Raw genomic sequence first — 17,723 nt, 5'->3', positions numbered from 1 at the left:
AAACCGGCAATCCAATCCGATCCATTATGCCAATCAGCCGTTTTTCTAGTTCTTCTGTTCTTCGTCGGACGTCACTTCGCCCAGCGGTCGCCCAGCGGCTGCGGTACCGGCGCTTGACTAGGCAGCGAGAGGCCGCACCGAAAAACTCGGAGCCAGGACCATGGCTACGCAAACCAAGAGCCGATTTCCGTGAGTCAAGCTCACCGCGCGTGCGTAAGCGTTACGCGCGCGGACGACTCGTGATCGCGCGCGCGTGCTGTGTGCGTTGAAGCGCCGCGCTCGAGAGCAAGTTTCGGTGCATCGGCACGCAGCCAGGGATTCCATTAACCAGCTGCTTACGTTGGCAATAGCCCGGTTATTGACGCGCTTTTCGCTAGCCTCGCTTCATTCTGTACGGAACGCTCTTTCGCGCCGCGGCAGTTCATTCGCGTGCGGCAGACCGGGATGTCACGACCTTCGCCTCCTATCAATGGAGTGGGCATTTTACAACGCTGAGCTGATAACCGGCGGCGCGCCGAGGTTGCAGAAAGGAGAAAGTTGGGGTCTGCTGTCTGCGCTGATCCACTTCCAGCCCCCAATCTTCCGAAACCGATGGGTGGCCCGTGCTGTGCGCCCACGTTCTCGCTGCAAAATATGTGATGAGATAGTTCCTGCTGACCTCTTGTCTACGCATTGCGCAATCGCGTCACTATGTATAATTGCTCGAAAGAAGCGCCGAATAACCTTGAATAAAATTTATCGTAACCATTAGCTGACCTTGGCGCATGTTGAGCAAGGGAAACGTGATCTGCAAGCAAATGTGTTGTTTTGTAGAGGTGGTGAGCGACACCTTAATCGCTGTCAAAGGTTTGTCGAACTCTCGTTGGTCTGCGAAACGCAGTAGTGAAGTTGCGGTCGCCGATCTTGTCGGACATTAATTAGCGTTTTGACCCTGACAGCCGGTGGTGACTCTTGCTAGAAGCTGCAGTGATACAAGTGATTGCTCATACCATTAACAGAACAAGTCAGTAATTTGCACACTTATTCCTGCACGTCTTACGCGCTTGAATTCAAGCAGTCTGTCTGATCCACCACTGTCAAGTGGTGTTCATAGCCGGCTTGGAAAGTCAATTAATGCAATACCAAACCAGTGGCATGTGACAGACGCCATACCAGCACCTAAGTGGGATTAATATTTTTGTGGCAAGCTGGTATGGTAGCATACTGTTTCCGGGTGATGCGGATCTTTCAAAACGTTCAAGTCGAAGAACTTGAAAACTTGCACAAGTTCTTTGCAAGAAAAAGGGGGGAGGGGGGTTGCATGCATCAGCCGTGCTTCTATTGCATTATCGGATAAGAAATACTATTATTTTGTTAGCAGATGGCTGTCACTCTTCACAACATTAAGGTGTACCTGTATTTTCATGCTTTTACATTAGTGATTATGCGTTCCTTTGATTTCTGTACTATTATTTTCTGTGTGGCAATCTTTTATGCACACATTTTCAGTGCGAGTGCTTCTCTTCATCCTTGTATATCGGTGCTTTTGCTTTCGCAGACTCTTACCAAAAATAGTAAATGGTGGCATTGCGGGCATCATCGGTGTCACATGCGTCTTCCCCATCGACTTGGTCAAGACAAGACTTCAAAATCAACAGATCGGGCCAAATGGAGAACGCATGTACCGCTCCATGTGGGTACTGCTGGGCTGCCGCATGTTAGCCGCAGTGTTAAACTGTCTCAGATGTACAAGCATGTTTCCTTGTCCCTTAGGCTCGACTGCTTTCGGAAATCCTATGCAGCGGAAGGCTTTTTTGGCATGTACAGAGGTGAGAGCATGACATTGCAGAAATTTGTTTGCAATGCAGTGCACTGGGAACATTTTCATTTTGTAAAACGCTGTGTGCAATAGTTTGTTAATGGCACAGCTCTACCCTTCCTAAACTTTACTATACTGGGGACCTGACAGAATAAAACAATAGGTTGCCCCACACCTGGACTTCTGCCCCCTTTTTAAAAACTTTTGTGATTCTACAAGCCTCTTTACATTGTAGCATAAAGAGTATATAAACAAAAATGTTAGACTCAACTTTTATTTTAGTGTTGATCATCCTATCCTCCTACTGACCAAGTTGTTTGTTTATTCAGACATAGTGGTGGCTATGGTGCTCTGCTGAAGTCGCCGGTTCAACTCTCGGCCATGCCAGATGCATTCCAACAGAAGCAGAATTGAAAAATACTCGTGTCCCATGTTTTTAGTACGCATTAAACAACCTCGAGTGGTTTGTATCACTCTGGAGCTCTCGAATATGGCATCCCCCATAGTCGCACAGTTTCAGAATGTTTAACCCCACATTTTAATTTTAACCTTCTTCATTCAGAGGGCAAAGTTCTTATACTGGGACTGTTTTACATAGCAGAAATTCAGATCTTATGTCCACATTGCAGAGTTTGCAACCTGTCAGCAAGGCACATTACACTAGTGCACCCCTTTTTCATATAAAAATGGAAAATTTTAGTGATTGACTGGCTGCTAAAATGCCTGGGTCTGAGGGTGCGTTTGTGTGCCTGCTGTGTCTAGATGCTCGTGGGTATGCAGTGCTTTGAATGTGAAGATACGTGTGAATTTTCATCATGTGCACTCAGTGCAAATGCACCCTTTGCAGTATGTTTGTTTCATTGCCCTTCTAGGTTCAGCAGTGAACATCTTGTTGATTACGCCGGAGAAAGCCATCAAGCTTGCTGCTAATGACTGGTTTCGCCATGCTCTTTCATCTTCAAGTGGGTACGTGCAGGTGCATTTTTCTATCTGTCGAGCAGTCATTACAGTTGAACGTCAATATAATGAACATCGAACAATATAATGAACATTTTAGTAAATCTAAAATGTTTGTGACAATACCTGCTTGTAATGAATATCAGAAGGATGGAAAATCGGGTGAGTTAGTGTAGATTCAGCCGTGTGGTATTCCCTCGTTTTTTCTTAGTCCTTGTCTAGCTGTGCTGCTGCAGCCATGAATATTCGCAATAGCTGAGCTGTTTTTGCGTTGGATGTGACTTCGTTATAACAAGGCTTTACTGTAGTTGTGCTGCGTACCCTCGCATGCCTAACATTGTGTTAACAGCTAATTTAATGGTTAATGCATTTGTGCACCATAGTACACAAATGCACATGGTACCTGCTGAAGTGGCTAGGTAGCTGTGTGGCATTCCACTTCTGAGCAAATGATTACAGGCTTGATTTCTGGCTGAAATGGTCATGTTCAAGTTGGGTAAAACACATCTCTCCACTACAGCATGCCTCATAATTAGACTGTGGTTTTGATGCCCCAGAATTTAATTTTTTGGCACTCTAGAAACTATGTCCCCAAGAATGATCGAGGTACAAATCTGTGCTTTTGCATCAACAATCTAATTACATCTCATTTCTTGCAGTAAACTGAGCTTAACACAAGAGATGCTTGCTGGCGGAGGGGCAGGATTTTGCCAAATCATTGTAACCACACCAATGGAGCTGCTTAAGATTCAACTACAGGACGCTGGCCGTACAGGTTTGTTCATAGTCATTTGTGAATAGAGTTCTGGCTGCTTGGTTTTACACACACACATGGAAAAAAGAAACACGCTTGTAGAAAAAAATATTGTGACCTGTGGAAACATTTATTTAACTGTAGATCTTGGCGATTTTCACATCTTACATTATCTTGTTACTGATCTCTGAATGTACCACTCTGCCTGTCTGCAATATATATGCTACTCTGAAAATAGAATGCAGTTGACATTGACTAATTAGCAATAGACATAGGTGAGAGTTACTGGCATCGGAAACTTTACATGAAGATATGACGCTGGCATTACAGCGTATAATTAATGGCTGTATGTTGGACTTGGCAGTGCTTTGAGCAGAACAGAAACAAGAAACGGTGTGCTGTTCCTAGCACTGTTTGTGCAATGTTAAGTGAAATACATACTCAGCAAGCCTTGAAAGGTGTCTGCTATGAATCTGTTTGACCTAAAATAAGAAGGGAAGCTTTATATTTCCATCACACGGACATAGTCGGGTGAGCTCAAGTCTGTTCTGATTGAGCACTGTTACACGCCATTGTCAAGCAAACTTGACTTCGAACTTGATACCCTCAGTCATGCCTCATCTTTTGATTATGCTCGAAAGATCTTATGAAAATAGACTTAAAATGAGGATCACGATGGTGTTTTTGACAGGGGTGTTGGAAGGGCACAGATTGATTCTCCACTCGGTACCACTTGAATTATGATTAGAAAGCAGTTTCCTTTGCAAACTTTCTTGGCTCTCTATTCATGGCTGTCAAATGGCAAAGGATGACAGGAGGTGCTGGTTTCTCTCCCCAGGTGGCGATGCCAGCAAGCGCCTGTCGGCACGAGCAGTGGCTACCCAGCTTGTTCGTGAGCGAGGCCTGGTTGGCCTCTACCGTGGGACTGGGGCCACTATGCTGCGTGATGTCACCTTCTCCGTCATCTACTTCCCGCTCTTTGCGCACTTAAACTCCTTAGGGCCCAGTAGATCCGACGGTACATCGGTTTTCTGGGCATCGTTCCTTGCGGGCTGTGGAGCTGGCTCAGCAGCCGCCTTCCTCGTCAACCCCTGTGATGTAATCAAGACACGCCTCCAACTGCTCAGCCGTGCACCAGGGGAGGCCTCTTATACAGGCATTCCCAACGCATTTGTGTGAGTACTTTTGGTCTTGCCATTGCAGCAGTAGCAGTTACTGGTTTCCAAGGAATTAATTTATTTATAGGCATAACAAAATAATGAGCTAGTAATGGGCACCTGTTGTCTGTCCTTGCAGTCGCATTCTTCGAGAGGAAGGGGTGCGTGCATTCTTCAAGGGAGCCGGATGCCGTGTCATTGTGATTGCACCCCTGTTTGGTATCGCTCAGACCGTTTACTTCCTGGGCGTGGCTGAATACTTGCTTGGCATGCAGAGGTGAGTTGCGTATTGACATGCGTACATTATATTTTTCCAGTGGCTGTTGACACTACGACATGAGAGTGTATCAGTGATGTTGTGGTTCTGCTCCGTAGTCCACTTTCATCACTGCTCATTGCTTTCAACCACACCTGCCAACACCCTAAAATTTTTCGCCAGGTTTACAAATTTCGGCTCGTTCTATGACATCACAGATGTTGAGTGAAGTTTTATGAAAAATGCATTGTTTGCAAAACGGATTTAAGGGGGTGAAAGATGGTGGTGCACATCCTAGCAAAAAAATAAATAAATAAAAAATGGATACAAGAAAGAAATTAGGGTGATACCTGTGCCGGCTTCTTCCTTCGGCAGCACAGCGTGCTCTATACTAGGTGGCGGCACTTGCTTTGTGCAAGTTCATTCTGAAAAGTTCCTGAAGCAGTTGAAATGGGGGCAGTAGTGTAGTTGAAAAATTGCTGTGATCTAGGAAAGACTGCGTTGCTTGTCAGTTGATGTTTCAAGTTTGGTGCTACTTCTGTGCCAAGTCTAGGAAAAAAAATAATCCTCAATAAAGTTCTTATATATCTCACAAAAAATGCGTTTGATCGGGCGGAAATGCTAAAAAAGTGCGTGTAAATACCCTCCCCCTGAACAAGTTCTTGCGTAGCATGGGGCTACCATGATGCACCGATTTGTCTGAGTGTGAAAGCTGATTAAAAAAACGAGTTATAGTTTATATGCTAAGATAGTGGCAAGAAATTTGTGTCAGGTATTTTTGGCACTTGCCAGAATTGCATGTGTCGCAGGACAAACTATCGAAGCAGTTAGTTTAGGCGTGGGCCACCAACCCATTTTCAACTCTCGAACAACTGTGATTGTTGCGAAATTGTTCCATAAATGCGGAATATCAAATGCACAATGGGCTGTACAGAAGATGACATTTTATGGTCCTTAGATAACAATAAAGTGCTTTTAGAGTGATGATGATGGACATTAGGTGTGAATAAATTTTCATTTTGGTAACGTAAAAACTGCTTGTTTCTGATTTTTCTGATTGCGAGAATTGGAGGCCTACTACATTTTTCTTGTTAAAAGAAACTTGTGCATAATAACTTTCTAATTTGTTTAGCAGCTCTGTCATATTTATATTAGTTTTTCTACTTTGAACCTATAGAATCTGAGTGCACATTAGGTTTTTGAACTTTGAAGCTATAAAAAAAAGTGAGCGTGCGTTAGGTTTGGTGGCATGTTAGAATTGGGCAAATATTACTACCAAATGAATCAGCATTACAATAAAGCATTTTTTCTGCTGCTTCTTTAATTCAACCTTTCAGTCAAAGTTAAACGTAAGTCTACCGTGCCTCTGAAGCTCATCCTGCATGGTTCCTAGATTAGCCGTCTAACCTGACCTCTCGGTCACTATACACATCTCACAAGCAATGACTGTGCTTTTTAATTGTGTGTGCTTAGATTCCTGGTTCGATTCCGATTCCCAAGCCATACTAGCAGCTTGTTATAGAAATTATAGTGTGGCCTTTTCACAACCATGATGAGTAGGTTTAAAACTTATATCATTGTTTTATTTATGCTCAGAGCCTACAATACAAGGAGACGGGCTACCGTATCTACTCTATTGCATTGAGAAAAAAAAAAGAATAAGATAAATTATTACACATACATACATTGTTTTACCTATGCTAATTTCTCTTACGTTCTAATACAATGTTTTTAAGGTTTGAAGTTTGTTTCAATCAAGGCAACACTGAAACACAGAACAGAAAGCTGTGGCCAGATGTGGCCCTTGCACAGTTAAACCATCCACATCACCATCATGACAGAAAGACACATGATACAGGTGCTGTGTCACTCATATCATCTGTCTGCCCATTTCATTCAATATGTGAGCTGATTGCAGTGTACTGAAGAATGTTAATGGAACATTAAGACGTGTTTGTCATTGTAGCTTTGAAACAAAAGATGCTTTATCACGTTTTTGAAGTTGTGCGATGGCAGCTCACTGGCCTCAATAAGAGTGTTTATAAGAGAACAGTACTTGGTGCATGAAAGCAGTAAAAGCAAAACATCTCTCGCCCTTTTTTTTTTCAGAGCTAAGACAGCCTAGTCCATGTCCTCAAACTGTTGCTGCCAGAAACCCTGACACGAAAAACCACAAGGGCTTTCGAATCAAAATTCCTGTTTGGGCCTATGCCTCCTGCACAGCAGTTTTTTCTGGTTACAATCGCACAAGGTGCAATCCCAAGCAGTTTGTGTGACACGCATTGACTGTAAACAACTCCCGAGTCATCACTTCCCTTGCCTGCCCAAAAGGCGTTGGAAAAGGAGGTTTCAAACGAGTTTAAAACTCAGAAAAGAAAGGAATGCCACGACTGAGGAGGAAACTGGGTGATTCACACATTTGCACGCGGCCCTTGCACAGCTGTCGATTTACGTGTTCTCATTGAAACCACTCTTGGAGCTGTGGAAGTGCTGCTGCATAGGTCTGCTGTATTGACAGTTTATGTTTCAAGCAATTAATTGTGAATGGATGACGACTTCAATTGTTGCCATAGTTTTGAAATGTACAGCCATGTTCTGTATGCACTCTTGTTAGTGAATAGTACTGAAATCAGTACTGTCTACTATCCATGGCAAGGCATATCTAAGTGTCATCTCAGTATTCTGAGCGATTGTGTTGAGCTCCTGACCTGAATGCTATGCATAAGAGATGTGGGAAAAGGTATATATTTTTCGAGTTCTCGAGAGTTTTCAAACCTCGCACACCTGTGAAAGCTTGTGACAGAAGAGTAATGGTAATTTCTATAAATTGTAGCCAGAACAGATAGATGGCAGCTTTATACTGTCAAGATCGTCCTCTGTGAAAAACAGCGGTCACCAATCAGAAACAACCTCTCACTAGCTATACAAAGAATAGCGAGCTGTTGTGGACTTTTCGTAGCTGTTTTCTAAGCCAGCCATTGCCTGCCTTCTTGTGATGAAGTTTTTGTGGACCTGACACGAGAACTCGCTGTACGATTGTTTCACAGCTTTTACCTTTCGTCAACTTTTCTTTGTCTGCTAGATGCTGTGCACTTGTAATGCAAAGGTTGGAATGTTGCTGTGACTGCTGCAGTGTTTTTGCTAACCTGCCTGTCAGGGAATTTTCAGTGGTCAAAAAAAAAAAGAAGGTTTGATGAGCGAATTTTGTCATTTGCCATCCGATTGCTAGCTGAGTGTTTCCTACAAGTGGTCTAACAAGGATACACAGCAAGCATTGAGAAAATGGTAAAATGTGTTCATACTCATGGGGTCAAAAGTTTATAGGACCTGGGGAAGAAAGTGGAACATTTGCAAATTTTAGGCACAGTGCTCAGAATTAAGTCGCATTCTGCAGTAGTTTGTGTGACCAGCAAAGCTGTTCATTGATTTTAATGTTGCATATTCGAACTGAGCAGAAATTGAGCATTTTTGCAGAACTTGCAGTGCCCCACAAACTTTTGACACCGGCTGAGCATTGTAGTCAACAAACCACATAATGCAGTGAAATGTTTTGAAAGCAGTTTACATAATCGAAGTGCCATACAGTAATTTTTTTTTCTACTTCAAAATGAGCATGGCCATGTCATTGAGTTAGAAAGCAGAGCCAAATGTAGTGTTTTGTAACTAAGCATTCTTGAACTGCTTACCGCTCTGCTGGAAAAATAAGCCTGCATAATACTATGCCTGCTTAGATGCACCACTTGAAGAAAAATGTGTTGTAGACCCATTTTCCTAATTTTTTTTTTTTGTTCAGGCTCGAATGTAAAGCGACCACAGTGCTTTTGCATCGACGTGGTTGTCGTATATTTTTTGTAGCTCTTTATATACATATATATATATACACACAAGTGGTGGATATGGGGAACTCTTTTGGATGAGTAAAGAAATGACAGCCTTATTGCTTCTCATTTGCAACATATAGTGCTCTACCTAGGTGAAAAAACTTTTCTGTTGCAGGTTTACTCTTGTTAAGCTGTAGAAACAAACCCATACGACCTTGTCCTCCTCCCCTTTTTATGTACATAGTAACAAATGTATGGAGTGGTCGGTGGGGAATGTTTTGCTCCAACTCCGGTCCTGCTATTTAGTACTTGCCCTGTCGCATTTGCAAATTGTGTATAGAAAAGCTGTAACAGTGAAATCGAAATAAAGAAAAGTGTATTCCTGTTATTGCACTTGCTATCACTGGTTCTTCCGAGAGCTGTACATAGCCAAGTGTTGCTGTAAGTAGTAAAGCCTTATTCCTGCACTTTAGCAAGAAAGGACTGTCTGTGTTCACAGTCATCAGCCTGCCATTTAGGATCCACTGTAGGGCGATACCATATCTCAGGGGTCTCTTAATTACACCTATCTTGCTTCGGGCAAACCCAGCCTATGACTGTCAATTTTACAATCTCCATCCAGTCAGCTCCAATTTTAATTCCACATCAGTCAGTTTGAACAGACTGGAAAGTCCTGGGGAGGAACCAAACATTGGAGGCTATGGAAGGAAAGATTATTTAGTTTGAATGCAAAAACATGCCGCTTCAGTTAACTCAACCCCTACTGGCACCCCCTCATGCATGCAGCGCTTGCTAAAAGTTTGAAAACACAAATTTAACAGATTTATCTCCGCTTTTGGCTCAGCAACTATTTGCATTTTTCTTGCATGCTAGAATATGTCTTTCTAAATTCTAGCTAACTCAACTCTCTGCCTTAACTACTGCTATCCTAGGTGCGAGGTTGTTTGTTTTATATATTAGTGGCCAACACTCCTCCTGCCTGTGAAGCTAGCCGTTTGCACGCTTCTTTAGTGTCATGCCCACATATTAAGCAGTCTCCATTTATTCAGCATGGCAAATGGCAACCAAAGAGTGCTGTCCATCAAAGTGAGTAATGAGGTTCTTCAGGATATTGAACAAGAGGTTCACGACAGGAAGCAAATCGGCACGAAGCATGTTAGCGGCGCTCGTACCGAACTGAGAGAATACAATAAATTTTGTGTTTATCGCGCCACCCTTTGTTAATTCAACCCAAACTTGCGGTCTCACAATGCTCCAATTAACAGGAGTTGACTGTAGTAATGTATCTTTACCAATAAAAAATGAACTAGACCTGAGCAAACGCTGTCGAAATCCGTGAATTGGCAGCAAAGTAGTGCAGGGACGTCAAGGCAGTGTTGCTGCCAGCTTCTCGTTCTTGCATATCTCCTGCCTTGCTATCCCTTCCCTTCCCTCACTGTAAGAACAGCTTTCTTGGTGTTGTGGAAATGCAACTTAATATCACAGCTCAAATTGACATTTCTCTGTAGTGTCCCTGTAACATTACACCTATAATATTCCTGTGCACCAGTCACTGTGCAGTCTCCAATTTCAAGTTTATTTGTTGGTTAGAACGACAGAAAACTGAATTTGTAAGTACTCTTGGTTTGATAAGTTAGGCATTTCTGTTGTAACGTTGCTGCTGTTCTTTCTGTTCCTCTTCTATGCCTAACCTTTTAAATCATGAATTTCTTTGCTGGCCTTCAGATTTCAGTCTCATTGTAGCGATTACGGGAAGTTTGCAGTTACTTGCTGCACCTCAACACAGTCGAAGGCCTGCCGAGTTTTCGCATATGAGAACACCTCAGCTTCCATTCAAGCTTCCTTGTGTTCAGCCTCCAAAATTTGGTTTGATACAGTGATTACCTACTTTTGCTTCCAAAGATATCTGAAAGCTGCCATTTGTGACTTAGAAGTTACTGCCAAATATGCTTCAAGTTTTTATTCTCCTGTAATAAACCCAACAAGCACTTTACAGTATCTATTCTGGCACTGTTATGCATCGCCAATTTATTTACCCACAGCAGTAGCCCAGTGTGCTGCTGAGTTTGTGGTCACGGGTTCGATGCCTGCCTTGGTGGCCATATTGCAATGGGGTAAAATTCTTAAGTTTAACTGTACGTTAAGGAAACCAAAGGCAGTCAACATTAATTCGGAGTTGCGCACTACAGTGTGCCTCATAATCATATCGTGGTTTTGGAACATAATACCCCAAACTTTAAGTTTTAACCAATTTGTTTGATGTTTACTCTTTGGAACCTTCATTCGAAATTTGAGCAATCTTGCAGGCTGATGCAATGTTTACGCGAGTCTACTCAAGACACTGATGCTTCCAATGTCTATATAAATACTTAGGCCTACCACAGCTCGCTTACTTTAATCAAATTCTATGGCATTCTTTACAGGTGAGTATGACAATCTTTTAGCTTTATTGCATTCACACGTGGTCCACCACACAGTTTGTACCAGTTTATGGTGCACTGTGCCACAGTCACTCAGCGCAATATTATTTTGAAAGATTTCATAAATGCACAGTTGAAAAGCAGGCCAATTCTGTTTGCTTTGGAACCTTTAGGAGTGCAATTCACTCTCTGAATGTAAGCTGGTTTGGGAGCATGGACTAGCATGTACAACGAATAGTGACTTGAGCATTCCCCGGATGCCTAGCTGGAGTCAAGAAAACATGCTTTAAGTTATTACTATAAGCAACAACTGCCCCCCAGTAATGGTACACTATGTCTGCCAACTTTAACTAACATTTATTGTAAAAAAAAAAAATGTTTATTGATGCAGCTATGTGACAAGGACAAGATTTCTTTTCGATGTGTGCTAGCTGCAATTAGTAATGAAATGTTCGCAAGTTAGAGAGCATAGCAATGAAAAAATACGCAGACGAGATGTATACAGTGGTGCCTTTCAATGTTTGCCTACGGTTCAAGTTTGCGTCGCGAGTTAATCACTTTGGGTTGGTACATTCATTCGTTCGCCAACGTTTGCTAGGAATGTAGATTCCAATAATTCAGTCACCCAAAACCTCGATCTCCTTTTCAGCTGCACGTTCAAATTCGTATAATAAATTACAATAAAGAGCAATGACTTCCTGAAAAGCTTGCCACCTACGCAACCCGAACGCACGACGCCAGAGTTACTTCTTGTCGGGCGGACTGCTGTCGGAATCAATGGACCGGATGTAGATAGGTCTCGACGCTTTCCACAGTTTCTGTTGGGCCTTGAGATGTTTTGCGTGGCTTGGTGACAACGCACTCTGCGCCAGATTCACGGGTCTCGGGTAGGGGTTGTGGTAGTGGAGCGCTGAAAGTACAATGTAAACTCTTCAGAACAAGCACGGGAAGCAAACACAACACGTACACCCGTATACATGTGCATGAGCTGCCGCAATGAGCTACAAAAGACGCCTATTCAGTCCTGCCACGAAATACTGCGAGATATCTCTCGTTGCAGCAAAAGTAAGAGGCCGTTGACGCCCTGTAGCTTACCCAAGTCCAACCTTGACTGTCCTTCTCTCAAGCATTCCTTGATCGTCTGAGTATCTTGTATCTAGCAAGCGAGAAAAAGAAAGTGGCATTAAACTAACAGCAATCACACGATCCCTCTTCAACTAACATTTTTATTCCTTTTAAAGATATCCTTGGTTTCGGAGATTATGTAGAACTGTTCCTCCTGGGTTCTCTCCGGAGTTTCCGCGGCCCATGTCCTTCCAGTTCGCAACAGCTGCTTGTAAAGCCGCAAAACGTCGCGGCGGAGCATGGTGGTCGAAAACATTTAAAGGAAGCTTTCCAATTCTGAGATGCTAACACTCAAAAATTGCTCGACGCTTCACGATCATAAGCATCCGAGCTGCTGCATTTGCCACCATGTGGGAACCAGCCAAGAGGCCAAAATTTTGACTGGCTTCGTCTCGTAAGTTCTTCAACTCACAGGAACACACAATCGCTTTAAGACAAAGTTTAGATGAGCTTTTCTTTTGTTGAAAATATAAAGTTTGTACGTACTGAGTTGTTTAATAATAATAAAAAAATAACTATTGCATTGATAAAGATAGGAATTGAAGCTAAAAAGAAAGCGACGGCGACGGAAATCGCAGGTAAATCAACTGAAGCCATGACTAACCATGACTGAAGCCAGGAAAACAAATATGGCGGAGTACGGAGCTCATTTGGCTACTAATTTGGCTCAAAAACCGTCGATATTCGAAGTCCTCGCTCAGGAAAACCTCGCCCGAGCACTTAGGAACGCGCTGAGGCACCTAATCTCCTATTTCGCTGACCTGCGTAGCGGAAAGCGGCCTCGCAGATCGTGGCTTAAAGCTCACCGCGACGAACTGGTGACGCTCGCCGACCTCTCTGTCCAGCTTTACCACCTTGCTCGCTACGCGAGCTCCTTTTCCGAGCACTTCTACGGCCTTCGACGTGTAGCTAGCACGACAGGCGACGCTGCACTGAAGCGGAGTCACGTTCTAAAGTCCTTAGCATCCCTCGTCCTGCTTCCGTACGTGCGCGCAAAGCTAGACGCACTCGTCTTTGATGAGGAGCCTCGGGGAGAGAGCGAAGGCTGGATAGGCAAGCTACGTCGAGTCTACCCGGCGATCTCGCTAGCTTGCGAAGCAGCCTCTCTGTCTTTCGCGCTGTTTTACGCGGTCGGCAAGTCGTCCGTGCATTCGCCCACGCTCTCGCTGTCGTCGGTGCACCTGGAAGTGGCTCCGACCGTACCGGTGCCGCCAGACCCCAACGCGGGTAGGGCAGTGCGCGTGTTGCGCGGAGTCGCCGACGCCTTCTCCGCCTCCCTAGCGACGGCGGCTTTCCTGTTGCACTTCCTAGACTGGTGGAATTCGCAAAGGAAAGGCAGCCTGGTCGCAGAACCACCAGTGCCCGCTCCGCCGCTCTCCGACGAGCGGTCGGAACCGAGCGACGGTGCGGCGGCGCCGCAGTCTCTAATGCGGCGCGGTCACTGCCCGCTATGCCTGAAGGAAATCGCGGCCCGCGCCGCCGTGCTGACCACGAGCGGCTACGTGTTCTGCTACGACTGCATCAGGGCGCACTTGTCGAGCGGACGCACTACGTGCCCCGTCACGGGCTACCCGTCGTCGCACGAGAACGTTGTGCTTCTGGTCGGCCAGTAAGCGGAGCACAAGCCCGAAGGACCAGACATCTGTGAAGTAACGTCAGAGTAGTCTGTTGGGACGTGCGTGTTTGTGACATTCGACCTCCTGCTGAGGCAATCACGGCTGCACCAAGCCGAAACTGCCCGCAACACTGTTGCGAGGAGCGCCCGGGCCAGCTCCCGTGTCGATAAACGGATTGGAGTGTGTGATGCTGCATTTTATACCTGCGAAGTTAAGCGTGACAGCCGAATGCAGGTTACAACATGGCTCGAGGACATTGCAGATGCCTTCCAGTGTCTAGATTCTGCGCGTAGTCGGGGCCGTAATTTGAGCTCGGTGTGCAAAGCCTGCACTGCCCGAGCCAACATTGCTGGAAGTTGTATGTTCATCGAAGTGATGTTGCTAAGTGGGGATGCGTCGTTACACAAGCGCGCCCTGCAACTGCGTGTGCCTGCATGTTGAATATTCTCATCACTGTATCGTTGTTAGTGAATTGGGAACTATAACACATCTTTTGTTTTTTTTCTGTGTACTGTGTTGCTCCCGCCTAGTGCAGTGTTTTGAGGCACACATTACCATTATGCTACTTCCAGCTAACGTCTTTTCAGCCTTTTAAGGAAAGCAGTCATGCGATTACTAACAGAGATCTCATCCACATTGGTGGCTATGGCATTTTGCTATAGAATATGAGGCAGTCTAATTCCCAGTTGTGGCAGATAACAAAAGTGGCTGTACACTTAAATTTCGGCACACACTTCAAAGCCACAAGTGGTCATAATAAACCCAGAACCCTCGGCTGTAGCTTTGCGATGCTAAGCTCTATTAAAGTAGATGTGAAAGTGGCGTTTACAGATGCAGATCAAGTACAATCTAAGCTCGTTACAACGGACCTGCATACAACAGACTTTCGGATATAACGGACCATATTTCAACCTTAGTTTGCCATACCTCTTTTATTAATGTGATGAAGTTCGCTTTTAACGGACTGTGCCACAGTGGACTTTCGGCTGTAACGAATGACATTAGTAGCAATTTTTGTCAAAATAGGGTGTATAAAACAGACTTTTGCCATGTCGACACGAGCTCACAACTGACTTGCGAGTGTCAGCCGACAATCGCAGCGCCCGATATCGTGCATGAGGGAGGGAGAAAAGCGGGGAGGAAGCGCGCCGATTTTCGCGTGCGAGCCACAGGTGGGTGGCGAGGGAGATGGGTTGGGGGGGGGGGGGGGTTCTACTCCTGTGGCTGCTGTTCATGGCACGGCCACGCGGGCATTAGATTTTGATAATGATCTGCAATGTGGACAAAGTGTGCCCAGTGCCGGTAACTTTGTATGTGCTGTGCTTTAGACGTTTAGTTCGCATTGCAGTGAGAGAAAGCACGAAGGTGAATTCGCTCGCTGTTGCTGTTGTTTTGACAGTGACTTTCCGCAGTCACTGAGCGAGATGTGATTCTGTTAACCTGTGCGTGCAAGACATGGTGCTTGTTTATTTAGTTCGTAAGCTAATGTTGACAACTTTATACGGCCGATAAAACAAATATAATTACTCTGCGTAGCTGTCTACTAATGTGCTGTTGCAATTGAAGCTTCGCCTTTATGGCAAAACTGCGACTTTTTTCCCTTGTTAGTTTTTTTTTTTTTTTTACTCTGGACGTTCGTCACTCACTCTATTCAGTAACGTTGTTACACATCGCGACCAAAGCTTCGGAAGTGAGGTGTTTTGGATATTACGAACTTCAGGACAGAACGGACAATTTTTGGGGGATTATCAACGTTCGTTGTAATGAGAGTCGATTGTAACAAGTTTGCGATAGCAGCATTGCCTCATCAGCAATGACATTAGCACAAAACATTAATTTCTCAATTACCAACATTATTGATGGGCAGGCCTCATTTGAATAATGATTAGTTAGTTTTGTTGATTGAGTCATGATACCCGGGAAAAGAGTAAAACAACACATTTCTCATTGTCAGAACTTACTGCTGTGTCCAGAAACTGTTATGTCAAAATTGACATTTTATAAATGGCAGCCTTTGGAAACCAAGCAATTTTTGTTGGTACATTATATTCTCAGAGAATGCCATCAGCAAACATTAGCTTGCTGGGATATGATGTAGGTTACTTCAATGCTTAAGAGATGACTTGAGACAAGCATGTGAAAGATCGTATGAGGGCAAACATGGCTATTTTGCCTTATGACTGTAATTTACTGGTTTTAATATATTGATTTGAGATATCAGTCATCCATCTCTGCACTCAGATTACGGTGCGTAGTGTACACTAGGATGTGACAAACATCGAACATATTTCATGCAATGTCTGCACTTGAGTTTCATAAAAATCCAAGAGTACGAAAATTTTGTAAACAGTGCGTTTCGATTCAACACTGAAGAAGTTAATAGCTGTGTATTTGTCATCATGGTATATGCCTCTGGCATAAGTTCCAGTGCAGACATGATCCTGGTTCAGAGGTTGCTGAATCGCAGAGATGGGCAGGCCGCAGCTTGTAGATGAATTCATTTCTTATTGTAGCGACGGGGCTGCAAGCTTGCGTGATGACGCTGAGATTTTATCTTGGGACACTGTCTTCTGACATGTCCATTGCAGTATGCGCCTTGCGGCTTCCTACAAGAAAGTGTCACAACAAGTTGTCAGAAACAATGAACAGATGGCAATGGTACAACTGTAGGATTAAGAAAACACACACACACATAAAAAGCTGCAAATGTCTTGAGACGTTTTCGATGGTTGCGCATGACGCTCTTTGGCCACTTCTGGCCCTTGTGTCAATAAATTCAATCATCATCATAATTTCTCAAATTGGCACTTTGGCTTAGGATAAAAGTTATCCCATTAACTATTGGTAGACTTTATTTGCTTTTCTTTCGCAATAGACAATTATCATACTAGTGCAAAATAAAGCACCCTATAAGTTTAGGCATCCCACTTGTCTTTTGACGACCGTGTTTCAGACAAAAACTAAACATACATTAGTGAGTGTAAAGTCAGCTCGCTTTAGAGCACCCGCCTTCCATCAGCAACATTCTGCTGTATTGTCGTTAACAGATCTGTGTCTGTAAATTTATGATCCTGATGATATTTATACATGGTGTTCTACGGTCAAGATGTTGTAAAAAGCTAAATACTTCGTTGCATCGAGGTTTAGCTGTACCTTCTTCCGATGACGCGAGAGAACTTGAAGCAAATGGACTTTGAAAGGGCTCGAAGCAGTACTGTGCACAAACCGTGCCACACTTTCCTCCGCTATTGTGTGTAACAGTGGGCTCCTGGTGCAATCCAGCCTTCCTGCAGGGCCACAAGCTTGGTATTAGTCTCAAAGAACTTCCGCCCAACTAAGGTAGCATGGCTTTATGCTGTCACATGGCAGTGACAACAGACAGTACACAAAGAATATAAAGGGCAACTGTTTACTGTGGGAAAACACTGGGAAGGCGGGAGATGGAAATTCAAGGCAATGAGCAAAACGAGAACAAGGTAAAAGCAGGAGCCAACGTTTCGACAAGTGGACTTGTCTTTTTCAAGGCAAAAAGACAAGTCCATTGGTCGAAACGCTGGCTCCTGCTTTTACCTTGCTCTTGTTTTGCTCATAACTGTTTAATGTGTTTTTCAAATTGTTTCAACATTTTAAGCTGTTTTCCAACTGTTTTGTGTCTGCTAAATAAGATACAACTTAGCTATTTTGATAACAGCTAGCATGGCAAAATCATGAGGCTCACATTTGGTCATTACGTACAGTGTGCCAACACACATTTTATGTCAACAGGTGATTACTACAACAATTCTTAGATATATTACAAGTAGTGGTGTGTGTATACCA

General features: G+C 44.0%; 4 protein-coding genes across 5 annotated transcripts in view; 2 read left to right on the top strand and 2 right to left on the bottom strand.

The window, feature by feature from the left end:
- The first annotated feature begins 38 nt into the window (after positions 1 to 38).
- LOC142564002 (mitochondrial glutamate carrier 1-like) lies at positions 39 to 9,131 on the top strand. Its single transcript, XM_075674800.1, has 8 exons — positions 39 to 189; positions 1,538 to 1,672; positions 1,753 to 1,808; positions 2,671 to 2,764; positions 3,415 to 3,530; positions 4,348 to 4,684; positions 4,806 to 4,943; positions 7,032 to 9,131. The coding sequence occupies exons 1-8, from the start codon at positions 161 to 163 to the stop codon at positions 7,045 to 7,047; spliced, it is 921 nt and encodes a 306-aa protein (XP_075530915.1). The 5' UTR covers positions 39 to 160; the 3' UTR covers positions 7,048 to 9,131.
- Positions 8,399 to 12,669, bottom strand: LOC142564004 (LYR motif-containing protein 1-like). 2 transcript variants are annotated; one of them, XM_075674804.1, is made up of 4 exons: positions 12,386 to 12,669; positions 12,259 to 12,319; positions 11,882 to 12,073; positions 8,399 to 9,441 (listed from the first exon to the last, which is right to left on the bottom strand). In XM_075674804.1, the coding sequence occupies exons 1-3, from the start codon at positions 12,542 to 12,544 to the stop codon at positions 11,907 to 11,909; spliced, it is 387 nt and encodes a 128-aa protein (XP_075530919.1). In that variant the 5' UTR covers positions 12,545 to 12,669; the 3' UTR covers positions 8,399 to 9,441; positions 11,882 to 11,906. The 2 variants fall into 2 exon arrangements, with proteins under 2 accessions (XP_075530919.1, XP_075530918.1); XM_075674803.1 differs by lacking the exon at positions 8,399 to 9,441 and having other exon boundaries at positions 11,531 to 12,073; positions 12,386 to 12,668.
- Positions 12,670 to 12,903: 234 nt separating this feature from the next.
- On the top strand, positions 12,904 to 14,405 carry LOC142564001 (peroxisome assembly protein 12-like). The gene has a single exon (XM_075674799.1). It carries the CDS (start codon positions 12,918 to 12,920, stop codon positions 13,899 to 13,901), a length of 984 nt encoding a protein of 327 aa, XP_075530914.1. The 5' UTR covers positions 12,904 to 12,917; the 3' UTR covers positions 13,902 to 14,405.
- Positions 14,406 to 16,272: 1,867 nt separating this feature from the next.
- Positions 16,273 to 17,723, bottom strand: part of LOC142563995 (RNA polymerase II-associated protein 1) — a 39,387-nt gene continuing 37,936 nt past the window's right edge. Inside the window, exons 27-28 of the mRNA XM_075674780.1 lie at positions 17,058 to 17,191; positions 16,273 to 16,510 (exon numbers count right to left, since the gene is read on the bottom strand). Coding sequence (XP_075530895.1) covers positions 16,409 to 16,510; positions 17,058 to 17,191 — 236 coding nt within the window. The 3' untranslated portion in view covers positions 16,273 to 16,408. The remainder of the gene's footprint in view (positions 16,511 to 17,057; positions 17,192 to 17,723) is intronic.

Source organism: Dermacentor variabilis, chromosome 11, assembly GCF_050947875.1.
Source record: "Dermacentor variabilis isolate Ectoservices chromosome 11, ASM5094787v1, whole genome shotgun sequence".
Lineage (NCBI taxonomy): Eukaryota > Metazoa > Arthropoda > Arachnida > Ixodida > Ixodidae > Dermacentor > Dermacentor variabilis.
The sequence above is the reverse complement of the archived record's forward strand: the minus strand, read 5'-3'. Positions and strand labels throughout refer to the sequence as shown.

Bases quoted from the DNA above. Each gene is read 5' to 3' on its own strand.
- LOC142564002 (XM_075674800.1), top strand. From the start codon at position 161: ATGGCTACGCAAACCAAGAGCCGATTTCC. The intron at 1,809-2,670 runs GTGAGAGCATGA...TTGCCCTTCTAG, and splicing joins CTTTTTTGGCATGTACAGAG to GTTCAGCAGTGAACATCTTG. The intron at 2,765-3,414 runs GTACGTGCAGGT...CATTTCTTGCAG, and splicing joins GCTCTTTCATCTTCAAGTGG to TAAACTGAGCTTAACACAAG.
- LOC142564004 (XM_075674804.1), bottom strand. From the start codon at position 12,544: ATGTTTTCGACCACCATGCTCCGCCGCGACGTTTTGCGGCTTTACAAG. The intron at 12,320-12,385 runs GTTAGTTGAAGA...CTCGCTTGCTAG, and splicing joins TCTTTAAAAGGAATAAAAAT to ATACAAGATACTCAGACGAT. The intron at 12,074-12,258 runs GTAAGCTACAGG...TTGTACTTTCAG, and splicing joins ACAGTCAAGGTTGGACTTGG to CGCTCCACTACCACAACCCC.
- LOC142564001 (XM_075674799.1), top strand. From the start codon at position 12,918: ATGGCGGAGTACGGAGCTCATTTGGCTACTAATTTGGCTCAAAAACCG.